The sequence below is a fragment of the Belonocnema kinseyi genome, chromosome 1, assembly GCF_010883055.1.
Source record: "Belonocnema kinseyi isolate 2016_QV_RU_SX_M_011 chromosome 1, B_treatae_v1, whole genome shotgun sequence".
NCBI classification, from domain to species: domain Eukaryota; kingdom Metazoa; phylum Arthropoda; class Insecta; order Hymenoptera; family Cynipidae; genus Belonocnema; species Belonocnema kinseyi.
The window spans coordinates 143,741,910-143,757,782 of record NC_046657.1 but is presented as its reverse complement, the minus strand read 5'-3'; the positions used below and the strand labels follow the sequence as shown (position 1 = coordinate 143,757,782).

The window sequence follows — 15,873 nt, the reverse complement described above, 5'->3', positions numbered from 1 at the left end:
TTTGAATAAATTACAGTAATTTTTTAACAAATAGTTTAATTTTTGAATAACAAATATTAATTTTCAACCAAATGTTGAATTTTTAGTTTAAAAATTGATTTTTAATTTTTTTAATATAAATAGATCTATTTTTAACCAAAAAAAGCAGAAGTTACAATTGAATCAAAAAGAAAAAAAATTTAAACGAATTTTTCAACAAAGTAGTTAAAGTTTTAAAAAAAACTAAATAAATAATTTAACCAAAAATATGAATTTAAAAAAAGTTTATTTTTAACCAAACAGTTTGCAGTTTTAGCCAAAAAATAGGAAATTTCAAACTAATAAAATAAGTTTTCTACCAAAAAAGAGAAATTTTGAAATAATGGATCCATTTTAAACCAAAAATCGAAGTTACATTTTCAATTAAAGAAATTAATTTTAAACAAAAAAAATAACGAATTTTCAGCTAAACAGTTACATTTATATTATATATAAAAGTACAATTGTACTTTTTTTGTACCAAATTTGTACCAAAAAAATTAACTATTCTATTTTTTGTTAAAAATTCAACTATTTGGTTGAAAATTAATATTTTTATTAAAAAATTAAAATATTTGTTGAAAAAATACTGTAATTTATGCAAAATTCGTCTTTTATGTAGAAAATTGATCTTTCTGTTTAAAAGTTCATCTTTTCGGTGCCAAATTCGATTATTCTCGTTAAATATTCATAATTTTGGTTAAAAATTTGTTTTCTTTTCTAATGTAAAATTAATTTTTTTTTTTGAAATTTAACTATTCCATTTTTTCTTGAAAAATTGTCGTGTATTAGTTGAAATTTCAACAATTTCGTTGAAAATTAATTTTCTCAAATTCGTTTTGTTTTGTAGAAAACTAATCTTTTTTTTAGACTTCCTCTTTTGTGGTTAAAATTAATTTGAAACGAAAAAAAAAGAATTTTTTGACAAAACAGTTACATTTTTATATAGTAAAAAGGAATTTCTAACCAAAAATATGAATTTTTCAGAAGAAATTTAATTTTGAAACAAACAGTTGCATTTTTAACCAAAACATAGGAAATTTTTGAAACCAAGAAGATTAATTTTCTTCCAAAAAAGACAAATTTCCAACTACAAAAGTCTATTTTCAACCAAAAACAGAAGTTAAATTTTCAGTTTAAAAAATTAATTTTGAACTAAAAAAAATTTCCAAAAAAATATTCTCAAATTTTTGTAGATTAGAATTAATTTTTTTAACTGAAACTGTAACTTCCGTTTTTGGTTGAAAATGGACCTTTTAAGGTGAAAATTCGTCTTTTTTTCAAAAAACTAATTTTGTTGGTTTGAATTTTTTTTATATATTTATATGTATTAAAAATCAATTTTTTAACTAAAAATTCAACTATTTGGTTGAAAATTAATATTTTTTATTTAAAAACTAAACTATTTGTTAAAAAATTACTGTAATTTATGAAAAATTTGTCTTTTTTGTGGAAAAATGATCTTTATGTTTAAAAATTCATCTTTGCGGTGAAAAATTCGATTATTCCCGTTAAATATTCATCATTTTATTTAAAAATTTGTTTTCTTTTCTGATGTAAAATTTATTTTTTCAACTGGAAATTTAACCATTCCATTTTTTCTTGAAAAATTGTCTGTTTTAGTTGGAATTTCAGCAATATCTTTGAAAATTCGTATTTTTTTAACTGGAAATTAATTTTTTTACTTAAAAATGGATATTTTTCGTTGAAAATGCAGCTATTCTAGTTGAAGATTCATCATTTCAATTGAACATTAATTTTCAAAAATGCAGAGGATTTTATTTGTCAGGGAGTTAAAAAAATATAAAATTATCATCTTTTCTAATTTAAATTACATTATTAATTGAAAGTTCATCCTTTTTCTGTTTAAATTGAACTACTTGTTTGAAGATTGAAGAAATTTGTTAAAAAAAATTTTTTTCCATTTAAAATTTTAGTTGAAAATTCATTTTTTATATCTTTTTATGTATTTATTTATATTTTTTATATTTATTATATATATTTCTTTTATCCTTTTTTTTGAAAGACTGTTTTGTTGAAAATTTATTTTGTTTTGTAGAAAAATAATCTTTTTTTTTTTAGATTTCCTTTTTTGTGGTTAAAATTAATTTGAAAAAAAAACAACAGAATTTTCGACAAAAGACAAATTTCCAACTACAAAAGTCTATTTTCAACCAAAAACTTCAGTTACATTTTCAGATTAAAAAATTAATTTTGAACGAAAAAAAATGTGAAAAAAAAATAATTAAGAATTTTTTTAGTTTAGAATTCATTTTTTAAACTGAAAATTTAACTTTTGTGTTTGGTAAAAAACTTATCTTATTTTTTTTTAATTTTCTTTTTTTTTCTAAAACTGCGACTGTTTGGTTTAAAATTAACTTTTTTTTATTCATATTTTTGGTTGAAAATTATTTATTTAGTTTTTTTTATACAATTTTTACTATTTTGTTCAAAATTTAATTGTTTTTTTTTTTTCAAATTTAAAATTGATTTTTTATTTCAATTCAATTAAAACTTCTGCTTTTGGTTAAATATCTATCTTTTTTAGTTTAAAATTCGCCTTTTTTGGTAGAAAACTAATTTTATAGTTTTGAAATGTCCTATTTTGTTGGTTAAAAATGAAACTTTTTCTTAAAATTCGTTATTTTAAATTAAATATTAATTTTTTGAACTGAAAATAGAACTTCCGTTTTTTGTTGAAAGTTGACCTCTTTTTGCTTAAAATTCGTCTTTTTTGGGTACCAAAATAATCTTGTTGGTTTGAAATTTCCTATATTTTGGTTAAAAATGCAACTATTTTTTTTTTCGTTACTAACTTTTTTCTTAAAAATTCATATTTTGGGTTGAAAATTTTCTGTATATAAATAAAAATGTAACTATTTGGTTTAAAATTGTTTTTTTTAAGAAAATTTTTTTTAATGAAAATTTAACTTGATTTTTTGGTAAAAAAACTTATCTTATTATTTTAAATTTCCTTTTTTTTTTGCTAAAACTGCAAATATTTCATTAAAAATTAACTTTTTTTCCATTTATATTATTGGTTGAAAAGTATTTATTTTTTTGTTTGATAAAATGTTTTCTATTTTTTTGAAAATTTTGTTTTTGTTTTAAGTTTAAAATTATTTTTTTTTTTATTTAAAAACGAAAACTTTTTTAAGAAAAATTAAAAATGAAACTTTTTCTTAAAAATGTATTATACAAAATTCATCTACTACGGTTCAATATTCATGATTTTAGTTAAAAATTCATTTTTTTGGTTAAAAACGCGTTTTTTTAATTATTTAATATTAATTTTTTGAACTGAAAATGGAATTTCCGTTTTTTGTTCAAAATTGAAATTCGTGTTTTTTTCTCCAATTAATCTTTTTAACTAAAAATTTTATTATTCCAGTTTAATATTTATAATTTTAGATAAAAATTCATCTCTATATTGAAAGTTAAACTATTTTTCTGAAAATTCATCCTTTAGTTTTAAAGTGTACTGAAGATTTAAGTTTTTCATTTTTGTTATTTGTTTTTTTGTTGTTGTTATTTTTTAGTTGAAAATTCGTTCTTTTTTTTTTATTGAAAATTCATTTTTTTACTGGAAATTGAACCAATTCATTTCAATATTTATATTTTTGTATGGAAATTCATCTTTGGTTAAAATTTAAACTATTTTTTTCTTTGAAGGTTCACATTTTTAGTTGAAAATTCAACTTTTGTGTTGAAAATTTAATTATTTTGCCCAAAAATTCTATTTTTTGGTCGAAAATTTAATTATTTTGTTGAAAATTTGTCGTTTTTGGTTGAAATATCTACTATTGCAAATTTTTTTCTGTTGAAAATTCATCGTTTTAATTAAAAATTTATTTCTTTGTTTGAAAATCATATTTTTTTCTAGAAAATTAATTGATTTAACTGAAAAATTGACTTCCAGTTCAATATTCATAATTTTAGATGAAAATTCATTTTTTTTTTGTTGAAAATTTATCTATTTTGTTAGGAATTCGTTTTTCTTTAGACTGAAGATTCTTTTTTTCAAGCTAATGATGTAACTTACGGTTCTTTTTGCTAAAAATTTACCCTTTTTTAATTAACTCATTTTTGTTCAAAAATTAATTTTTTCAAGTTGAAAACTCAAGTATTTCTTTGAAAATATATTTGTTTTATTTTGTAAAAACTTTTTTTAGTTGAAAATTCATCTTTCTTGGCAGAAAGATAATCTTATTGGATTTAAATTTCCTACATTTTTGTCAAAAATAGACATGTTTGGTTAAAAATTAATTTTTTTTGTATTAAAAATTTATATTTTTGTTTGAGATTTTTTTTTTAATTCAACTATTTTGTGTTAAAATTCATTTTTTTCATTTCATTTATTAGTTTGAGATTTCCTCTTTTGTGGAAAAAATGCATTTTCTTGATTCAAAATAAATTTTGAAGCTGCAAATTCTTTTTTAAAATGAAAATTGAACTATTTTGTTGAAAATTCGTTTTTTTTCTTGTTTAAAAATAATTTTTCAGGCTTAAAATGTAACTTTCGTTTTTGGTTGAAAATGCCCCTGTTTGAGTTGAAAATTCGCATGTTTTTTTTTGTAGAGTACTAATCTTATTGGATTCAAATTTATTTTTTTTGTTGTTTAAAAAATAACGTTTTTCTTGAAAATTCATATTTTTGGTTGATAACTCGTTTTTTGTTTGGTCAAAAATTAATTATTTTAACTGAAAATTTAACTGCATGACAATATTCATAATTTTAGATGAAAATTCGTTTTTTTTATAAAAGTTGAACTGCTTTATTTAAAAAAAATGTCTGAAGATTCATAATTTTATAAAAAAAATCATCTTTTTCATTATTTGAATGAGGAATATTTCGGGAATTTCCCGATTCGGAAATTTTATTTTTCCGGATTTTTTCAATTCGGAATTTTCCGGGAATTTTAGAGTCAAAAATTTTATTTTTAAGGATTTATTGAATTTGGGATTTTTCGTTCAATTTTATAAATCGAGAATTTTCCAATTTAGGAGTTTTATTTTTCAACATTTGAATCGAGATTTTTCGTGAATTTTAGTGCCGGAACTTTTATTTTTAACGAATTTTTCAATTCAGGATTTTTCGGCCATTTTATAAATCGGGAATTTTATTTTTCAGGATTTGAATCGGGAGTTTTCAGGAATTTCATAATCGAGAATTTTTCTATTCGGGAATTTTATTTTTTAGGATTTTTATTTTCCAACCAGTTTGTAATTTAGAGAATTTTATAATTCGAGAATTTTTCAGTTCGGGAATTTTACAGTGTAGGCAATTTTACAGTGAAGGTAATTTTATTTTTTAGAATTTTTCCAATTCGGGATTTTGGTTTTTCGGCAATTTTGTAATTTCGGGAATTTTTTAATTCAAGAATTTTACAATTTGTGAATTTTAGAAAATCGGGAATTTTATTTTTCAGGATTTTTATTTTTTGGCAATTTTATAATTTCGGAAATTTTAAAGTGTCAAGAATTTTATTTTACAGGATTTTTCACATTCGGAATTTTCCTGCAATTTTATAACTTCGGGAATTGTATAATCTGAGAATTTTTGTCTTAAAAGTTCATGTCTTTTAGTAGAAATTTCTTTTTTTTTTTTTTTTTTTTGAGAATGCATCTTTTTGTTGAAATTTGTTAATATTATTTTTAATATTAATCAAAATTGTATTTATTTTATTTATTTTCCTTTATTGAAAATGTATATTAAGATTCTAGAATCACGCAAAAGTTCTTTCACTATTTTGTAATTTCGAAAATTAATTTTAAGATCATAATTAACAATTAAAAAATGAATATATTATTTGACGATTATAAAAAAATTAACTTTTTTTCATCATTTTTTCGATTCAGGATTTTTCGGGCATTTTATAATTTTTGAATTTTAATGCCGGGAATTTTATTTTTCCGACTTTATTCAATTCGAGATTTTTTGGTAATTTTGTAATTTGAGAATCTTATTTTTCAGGATTTTTATTTTTCAGCAATTTTGTAATTTAGGGAATTTTATAATTTGAGAATTTTTTAATTCAAGAATTTTACACTGTCGACAATTTTATTTTTCAGGATTTTTCCAATTCGGGACTTTGGTTGTTCATCAATTTTATGATTGATGTCGGGAATTTTATTATTTAGGATTTTTCCAATTTGGAATTTTTATTTTTCGGAAATTTTGTAATTAGAGAATTTTGGTCTTAAAATTCATCTCTTTCAGATTTCAAAAGAAATGTATAAATATTGATCAAAATTGTATTGTTTTATTCCGTTTAGTAAAAAATTCTTGAAAATCAAGTTTCTTTCAGCGAACCTGAATTTATTTTCCTTTTTGAAAAATTTATATTTATATTCTAGAATGACTCGAAGGTTTTTTCAATATTTTTCTAATTTCGAAAATGAATTTTAAGATCGTAATTGACAATTAAAAAATGAATATATTATTCGACGATTATAAACAAATAAACTTTCTTTTCAGCGCACTCGTTTGGGGTTCATCCGTGAAGCACATGCCGCAAAAAGTAGGAAAGGATCACGTCTTGTGCGACGAGGACGTTGTACAAATTGTCAAAAAAGTGTAATTTTATCATCACAATTTATATTTTTACTGCCAAGCTCACTCCGCTTTGCAGAAAAAATGGAATATCGGCTATTTGAGAACGCCAATAATAATAAGTACTGGTTTAATTCTTTACAAAAACTTTTCCTTTCTTTATTATTGATATTCCTTTTATAAAAATCCTCTTATATCTAAAATCCTTACATTTCTAAATTACAGAAAATAGTATTCTTTTTGTTGTTGTTAATATTTACAAAGATTTCAGTACATATTCTTTTCTCTGCTGATCCAACAGTTTCTCCAAGTGGTCGCATTTTTTCTTCGCCTCTGTCGTTTCTTGGACGAGGTTTTTTATCGAGAGATCCTTCTGGGTAATTATTAATTTTATCCTGAAAATTTTATTAGAAAAATTATATTTTTACCTTATTCTTTTTTGTTTATTTTATAGTTTTTTTATCAATAATAATAAATTTATTAGATTTTTATGGAAAATTTTGCAAATATGCTTTTTTTTAATTTTCAGCAATTGAAGGTTTAAGTAAATTAAATTTTCAACAGCTGGAAATTAATTTTTTTCAAAGATTCCAACTCAGGTTCAAGTTATAATATTTTTTGTTCTGAAATACCAGTTTTGATGGGGATAACTTAAAAATACCGAATCAGAAAATTCTCGAATAATAAAATTCCTGAATTTATAAATTTGCTGAAATATAAAAATCCCAAAATAGAAAATTCCAGAATAATAAAGTTCTCTACATTTTTGTAATATTAAAGAATTAAAAATTTGTTATTTGTTAAATATTATTTATTCGTTAAAAATAAATAATCAAATGTTTGCTTATCAAAGGAAACTTTTTTATGTGTAAAGTTTTAAAAAATCGTTGTTTGAATTTAAAATAAAAAAAGTGGAAAAAAATTTATTTCTGAATAAAAAATTTTGTTTTGAAAATGTACAAAGTATTTGATTTGATTTACAACATATGTTTTCAAAAATTGAATTATTATTGACAAAAAAATTCTTTTTTCGTACAAGGCGCAATTGTTTTTGAATTTATTTTTTACGCAATTTTTATAAAAACATTGTTATTCTAAATTCAAACACTGAAAAAAGTTTTCTTTGATTAATTTATTTTTAAAAATTAAATAATATTGGTTTAAGAACCATTATTTGTAATTGTTTAAATTACGTAATTTTCTAGTTAAGATATTTTCTGATTAGGTAATTTTATATTTCAAGAAATTTGCAATTCGGAGTTTGTCGGCAATTTTATAATTTCTGAAATTTTATAATTCGAGAATTTTCCAATTCGGGAATTGGAAAGTTTTGAAAATTTCATTTTTCAAGATTTTTCCCATTCGAGATTTTTATTTTTCGGGAATTTTATGATTTGAGAATTTTTCCAATTCGGGAATTTTATTTTTCGAAAATTTTCGGCAATTTTATTTATCATTCAGGAATCGTAAAGTGTCTGGAATTTACTTTTCGAGATTTTTATTCTTCAGAAATTTTTTTAATTTAGGGAATTTTATAATTCAAGAATTTTTCAATTCAGGAATTTTTATTTTTTGGGATTTTCCAATTCGGGATTTTTATTTTTCGGCAATTTTACAATGTCGAGAATTTTATTTTTCAGGATTTTTTCAATTCAGAACTTTTCAGGAATTTTATAATTCGAGAATTTTCCTGATTTGGAGGTTTATAATTCTGGAATTTTAGTGCCAGGAAATTTATTTTTTAAGATTTTTTCAATTCGGTATTTTTCGGTAATTTTATAATTTAAGAATTTTCCCATTCGGGAATTTTGTTTTTTAGGATTAGAATCGGGATTTTTCGGAAATTTTATTTTTTAGGATTTTTTCAATTCTGAATTTTTCGGGAATTCTACAATTAGCGAATTTTCCAATTCGGCAATTTTAGAATGTCGGAATTTTTATTTTTGAGGACTTTTTCAATTCGGGATTTTTAGAGAATTTTAGTTTCAGGAATTTTATTTTTCAGAATTTTTTCAATTCAGGATTTTTCGGGAATTTTAGTTCCAGGAATTTTATTTTTCAGGATTTTTTCAATTCGGCATTTTTTGGCAGTTTTATAATTTCCGGAATCTTATTTTTTACGATTTTTACCAATTCGGGGGTTTTCGGGAATTTTATCATTCGAGAATTTTGCAATTCGGGAATTTTATTTTTCATCAATTTTGTAATTTAGGGAACTTTACAATTCAAGAATTTTTAAATTCAGAAATTTTGCAATTTCCGGAATTTTATTTTTCGTGATTTTTTCATGAGGGATTTTTCTGCAATTTTATAACTTCTGGAATCTTATAATTCAAGAATTTTAGTGTCGGGAATTTTATTTTTCAGCCAATTTAATTCAAAATCATGAACACTGGTTTCCCGACGATATTTTAAAAAAATTTTAATCATTGACCTTTATTATCTTATTTTTTTATTATGATTTTCTATTTATTTTTTTATGCCTTTTTTTAATTAAAAATTTTGAAAAATTGCAAAAAAAATTGATAATATTTTAATATTGTAAATAACAATTTTAAAGTATATAACATTTTTTCACTTTATAAAAAAATTAACATTGTTTTTCAGCGTTTTTTCAATTCAGGACTTTTAGGAAATTCTATAATTCGAGAATTTTCCAATTCAGCAATTTTACATTTTCGGGAATTTTATTTTTCAGGATTTTTTCAATTCGGAATTTTTGCGGAATTTTATAATTCTGGAATTTTATTTATCACGATTTTTGCAATTTGAGATTTGTCGGAAACTTTATAATTCGAGAATTGTGAAATTTTGTTTTTCAGGATTTTGCCAATTCGGGATTTTTGTTTTTCGGTAATTTTATAATTTCAGTAATTTTATAAATAGAAAATTTGTTTTTTTTTTTTTTAGAATTTTTATTTTTCAGTAATTTTGTAATTTAGGGAATTTTATAATTCGAGAATTTTTCAAATTTGGAATTTTACAGTGTCGGGAATTTTATTTCTTAGGATTTTTACAATTTGGGATTTATCGGGAATTTTATTTTTCATCAATTTTGCAATAAAGGGAAATTATAGTTTAAGAATTTTTCAATTCCAGAATTCGATTTTTCGGAATTTTTCCAATTTGGAATAATTATTTTTCGGCAATTTTATAATTTCGGGAATTTTAAAGTGGCGGGATTTTTTCTATTCGGGATTTTTCAGAAATTTTATAAATCGAGAATTTTATCGTTTAGTTTTTTTTAATTCGAGATTTTTTGGCAATTTTATAAATAGAGAATTTGATTTTTCAGGATTTTTATTTTTCAATAATTTTGTAATCAAGGGAAATTATAATTTAAGAATTTTTCAATTCCAGAATTCGATTTTTCGGGATTTTTCCAATTTGGAATAATTATTTTTCGGCAATTTTATAATTTCGGGAATTTTAAAGTGGCGGGATTTTTTCTATTCAGGATTTTTCAGAAATTTTATAAATCGAGAATTTTATCGTTTAGTTTTTTTTAATTCGAGATTTTTTGGCAATTTTATAAATAGAGAATTTGATTTTTCAGGATTTTTATTTTTCAACAATTTTGTAATCAAGGGAAATTATAATTTAAGAATTTTTCAATTCCAGAATTCGATTTTTCGGGATTTTTCCAATTTGGGATTATTATTTTTCGGCAATTTTATAATATTGGGAATTTTAAAGTGGCGGGTTTTTTTCGGAAATTTTATAAATCGAGAATTTTATCGTTTAGTTTTTTTTTTTAATTCGAGATTTTTTGGCAATTTTATAAATAGAGAATTTGATTTTTCAGGATTTTTATTTTTCATCAATTTTGTAATCAAGGGAAATTATAATTTAAGAATTTTTCAATTCCAGAATTCGATTTTTCGGGATTTTTCCAATTTGGGATTATTATTTTTCGGCAATTTTATAATTTCGGGAATTTTAAAGTGGCGGAATTTTTTCAATTCGGGATTTTTCGGAAATTTCAAAAATCGATAATTTTATTATTTAGTTTTTTTTTAATTCGAGATTTTTTGGCAATTTTATAAATAAAGAATTTGATTTTTTAGGATTTTTGTATTTCAGAAATTTTGTAATATACGGAATTTCATAATTCGAGAACTTTTCAATTCGGGAATTTTATTTCAAGATATTTTTCGATTTGGGATTTTTCGAGAATTTTATCATTCAAGAATTTTGCAATTCCAGAATTTTATTTTTTAGGATTTTTATTTTTCATCAATTTTATAATTTATGGAATTTTATAATTCAAGACTTTTTCAATCGGGGAATTTTACAATGTCGGAAATTTCATTTCTCAGGATTTTTCCTGATTAGGATTTTTATTTTACGGGAATGTTATAGTTTTGAAAATTTGAAATGCCAGGATTTTTTCGATTCGGGATTTTTCGGAAATTTTATAAATCGAGCCTTTTTAAATTCGAGAATTTTATTTTTTAGGACTTTTTTAATTTTACATTTTTCAGCAATTTTGTAATTTAGGAAACTTTAGAATTCAAGAATTTTTCAATTCGGAAATTTTATTTTCGGGATTTTTTCAATTCGGGTATTTTATTTTCGGGATTTTTCCAATTTAGGATTTTTATTTTTCGGCAATTTTATAACTTCGGGAATTTTATAATTCGAGAATTTCACAGTGTCGGAAATTTTATTTTTCATTCAATTCAATTCAAAATCATGAACACGGTTTTTCCGATTTTTCCTGTTTGGGATTTTTATTTTACGGGAATGTTATAATTTTGGAAATTTGAAATGCCAGGATTTTTTCAATTCGGAATTTATCGGAAATTTTATAACTCGAACATTTCTAAATTCGAGAATTTTATTTTTAGGATTTTTTTAATGCTACGTTTTTCGGCAATTTTTTGAATAGAGAATTTTATTTTGTAGGATTTTTATTTTTCAGCAATTTTGTAATTTAGGAAACTTTAGAATTCAAGAATTTTTCAATTCGGAAATTTTATTTTCGGGATTTTTTCAATTCGGGAATTTTATTTTCGGGATTTTTCCAATTTGGGATTTTTATTTTTCGGCAATTTTATAACCTCGGGAATTTTATAATTCGAGAATTTTATAGTATCGGGAATTTTATTTTTCATTCAATTCAATTTAAAATCATGAACATGGTTTTTCCGAAAATATTTTTTAAAGTGTTAATCATTGACCTTTTTAATCTTGTTTTTTAATTCTATTTTCTAATTATTTTTTATGTCTTTTTTTTATTTAAAATTTTGAAAAACAGCAAAAAAATTGATAAATTAAATTTCATCATTGTTACTAATCTCCTTAGATTTTAATATTTAGTGTTCTTATCATAAAATTAAAGAAAAAAATCACCTGCTGTACAATTGCGTCATAAGTGTGTCTCTGCTGGAATTATTTTCAGTGAGTTCTCGATAAAGCGAGGCAATTTTGTCTTCTAGTTCCCGTTTCTCAGATTCGATCTCTTGTCGAACTACTTTTTTCGCGTTGTCTCTCTCCACTGTCAAAGTTTCTAGGGACTGAGGAAGATTTAATTTAAATAAGTAATTGATTTTTAATTAATAATCAGGGTGGCGACTTTACCGGAACACCGGGAAATGAATAAATAACAATTTATTATTTTTTTTTTCCATTATAAGAAAAAAAAATAACAATTTTTTCAACTAAAAATTTGACTTCCAGTAGAAAATTCATCTATTTTGCTGCAAATCCGTATATTTTTGATTAAGATTTATATTTTTAACAGAAAATTGGTCTATTGCATTTTTGGTTGAAAATTTATAATTTTGGTGGAAAATTTATTTTATTTTTTTGGTATTTTGCAGAAAATTCGTTTTTATCACTGAAAATTAATATTTTTGTTTAAAAATTCTTCTTTTCTATCAAAAAATAAAATATTTATAGTTATAAAAGTTTTAAAAATTGTTTTTTTTTCTGTTAAAAAATGAAGTATTTCAGTTAAATATTTATTATTTGAGTTAAAAATGTATCTTTTAGGATGAAAATATAATTACTGGGTTGAATGTTAAACTCTTTTGTTAAAAATTAATTGTTTTTGTTGAAGATTTATTATTTTAATTGAGAATTCATCTCCGTTTGAAAATTTTTGTTGAATATCAATTTATTCAACTAAAAATTTAACTATTCCAATAGAAAATGTAATAATTTTGCTGGAAATCCTTTTTTTTTTTATTATTATTAAGAATTAGATTTTTAACGAAAAAATTAAACTATGCTTTTTTAGTTTAAAATTTATATTTGTGGATGAAAATTCAACTATTTGGTTGAAAATTGATATTTTTTATTTAAAAATTAAACTATTTATTCAAAAATGTATATACGTTTTGAACGACGTATTTCGACGTATTTTGTTTAAAAAAATTTTATTTTTGTATAAAATTATCTTCATCTCTGAAAATTAATCTTTTTGGTTAAAAATTCTTCTTTTATATAAAAAAATAAAGTATTTTAGTTAAATATTTATCATTTTAGTTGAAAATTCATCTTTTAGGTTTCAAATAAAATTACTTGGTTGAAAGTTAAACTCTTTTTTTTTATGAATTGTTTTAGATGAAGATTTATCATTTTAATTAAAAATTCTTTGGATAGAAAGGATTTTTTAAAACTAAAAACGTTACAATTCTAGTAGAAAAATTGAACTATTTTACTGGAAATAGTACTTTGTAAAATTTTGTCTTTTTTTGTAGTAAGTTAATCTTTGTGGTTAAAAATTCATTTTTTCGCTGTAAGAGATTTAACTATTCTAGTTCAAGTTTCATAATTTTTGTTAAAAATTCATGATTTTGGTTGAAAATTAATTTATTCAAGTTAAAACTTAACTGTTTCATTTCTAAATAAAAATTAATCTTTCCGACTTGAAAATTCCAAAATTTTGATGAAAATTTGTCTTTTTTTAATTGAAAATTCAACTATTTTGTTAAAAATTCACGTATTTTGTTAAAAATATTTTTTTTACAGAAAATTATCTTTTTTTTTTTTTTTGAAAATTATAAAAATTGTTCTTTTCTGTTAAAAAATGAAGAATTTCAGTTAAATATTTATCATTTTAGATGAAAATTTATCTTTTAGGATTGAAATAAAATCGAATTCTTTTATTAAAAATTGAAAGTTTTTGGTTGCAGATTTATCATTTTAATTAAAAATTATTTTCTTTGGATGGAAAGGATTGTTTTTAAACTAAAAACTTAACTGTTCCAGTAGAACATTTAACTATTATGCTGAAAATCGTTTTTGTTGTTGTTAAAATTGAGATTTTCAACAGAAAATTTAACTATTTTATTTTTGGTTGAAAATTTATATTTTTCAGACGAAAATAGGTATTTTTTATTCAAAAAATAAACTATTTTTTAACAAATTTATGTACTTTGTGAAAATTTTTCTTTTTTCTCTGAAAATTAATCTTTTTGTTTAAAAAATATTCTTTTCTGTTAAGAAAATAAAGTATTTTAGTTAAATTAAATATTTAGAATTTTAGTTGAAAGTTCATCTTTTAGGTTTGAAATAAAATTACTTGGTTGAAAGCTAATTTATTTTATTAAAAATTAATTTTTTTGTTGAAGATTTGTTACTTTAATTGATAATTCATCTCTGGTTGAAAATGTTTGTTGAAAATCAATTTTTCAACTAAAAGTTTAACTAACCAGTAGAAAATTGAACTATTTTGCTGAAAATCATTTTTTTTGTTTGTTAACAATTAAATTTTTAACAAAAAAAATTCTACTATTTTATTTTTGGTTGAAAGTTGATATTGTTTGGATGAAAATAGATATTTTTTATTAAAAAATTAAATTATTTGTTCAAAAATGTATGTAATTTGTTTCATTTTGTCTTTTTTGTCGAAAATTAATCTTTATAGTTGAAAATTCTTTTTTTTTGTTTGTAAAAAATTTAACTATTCAAATTAAAGATTCATCATTTTAGTTGGAAATTCATAAATTTGGTTGAAAATTAATTCATTCAACTTAAAAATTAACTGTTCCGTTTCTAAATGAAAATTAATCTTTCCGAGTTGAAAATTCCACAATTTTGATGAAAATTTGTCTGTTTTAATTGAAAATTCAACTATTTCGGTGAAAATCCACGCATTTTGTTTAAAAAATTTACTTGGTTGAAAGAGAATTATTTTGTTAACAATTGAATGTTTTGGTTGCAGATTTATCATTTTAATTAAAAATTCTTGTCTATTGGTGAAAATGATTTTTTCAAACTAAAAACTTAACTATTTCAGTAGAAAATTGAACTATTTTGCAGACATTTTGTTGTTGTTAAGAGTTAGATTTCCAACAGAAAATTTAGTTATTTTATTTTTGGTTCAAAAATTATATTTTTTGGATGAAAATATATATTTGTAATCAAAAAATTAAACTATTATTTCAACATTTTATGGACTTTGTGGAAAATCCGTCTTTTTTGTAGAAAATTAATCTTTATGTTTGAAAATTTATCTTTTTGGTCAAAATTCAACTATTCCAGTTGAAGATTCATCATTTTAATTGAAAATTCATCAGTTTAGTTGAAAATTTATCTCTTTTATTTGAAAATCAAACTATTTTGATAAAAATCCACGTATTTTGTAAAAAAAAAGTTGCTCTTTTTGTAAAAAATTATCTTTTTCTCTTAAAAATAATCTTCTTGTTTAAAAAATCTTCTTTTCTATGTAGAAAATAAAGTATTTCAGTTAAATATTTATCATTTTAGTTGAAAGTTCATCTTTTTGGTTGGAAATAAAGTTGGGATAAAGGGATTTTTTAAACTAAAAATTTAATTGTTATTCGCGTTGAATATTCCACAATTTTAGTTGAAAATGTATCTCTTTGGTTGAATATTCATTTTTTAACTAAAAATGTGATTATTCAATTTTTTGGTTAAAAATTATCTTTTTTAGATTAAAATTCTTTTTTTTTGTTTATATAGAAATTAATCTTCTTGGTTAAAAGTTTATCTTTTTGTTCAAAAATTCAATTATTTCGGTTAAAGATTCATCATTATATTCTTTAAAAAAGATTTTGTGTTGAAATCTTATTTTTTCGTTGTTGAAAATTAATTTTTTTATTTGTTAAAATTTAACATTTTCATGTTTTAACAAAATTCATGTATTTTGTTTAAAATTAATCTTTTTTTCTAAAAATGGTTATTATTTGTTTTGGAAAATGTAACAATTTTATTGACATTTTATTTGTCAGCGCTGCAACTTAATTTTTTAAACTAAAAAGGTAACTATTCCGTTTTTGGTTAAAAATTAATATTTTTGTTGAAAATTAAAAAAAAATCAATGATTATTG

General features: G+C 21.4%; 2 protein-coding genes across 2 annotated transcripts in view; one reads left to right on the top strand and one right to left on the bottom strand.

Annotated features, from left to right (window-relative positions):
- Positions 1–6,712, top strand: part of LOC117174966 (GTP-binding protein 128up) — a 34,431-nt gene extending 27,719 nt beyond the window's left edge. The window contains exon 8 of the mRNA XM_033364442.1: positions 6,497–6,712. Within this exon, the coding sequence (XP_033220333.1) occupies positions 6,497–6,599 (103 nt within the window). The 3' untranslated portion in view covers positions 6,600–6,712. The remainder of the gene's footprint in view (positions 1–6,496) is intronic.
- A 62-nt stretch (positions 6,713–6,774) lies between these two features.
- The window catches only part of LOC117172819 (centrosomal protein of 131 kDa), a 34,685-nt gene continuing 25,586 nt past the window's right edge, over positions 6,775–15,873 (bottom strand). Inside the window, exons 9-10 of the mRNA XM_033361064.1 lie at positions 11,927–12,090; positions 6,775–6,966 (exon numbers count right to left, since the gene is read on the bottom strand). Coding sequence (XP_033216955.1) covers positions 6,828–6,966; positions 11,927–12,090 — 303 coding nt within the window. The 3' untranslated portion in view covers positions 6,775–6,827. The remainder of the gene's footprint in view (positions 6,967–11,926; positions 12,091–15,873) is intronic.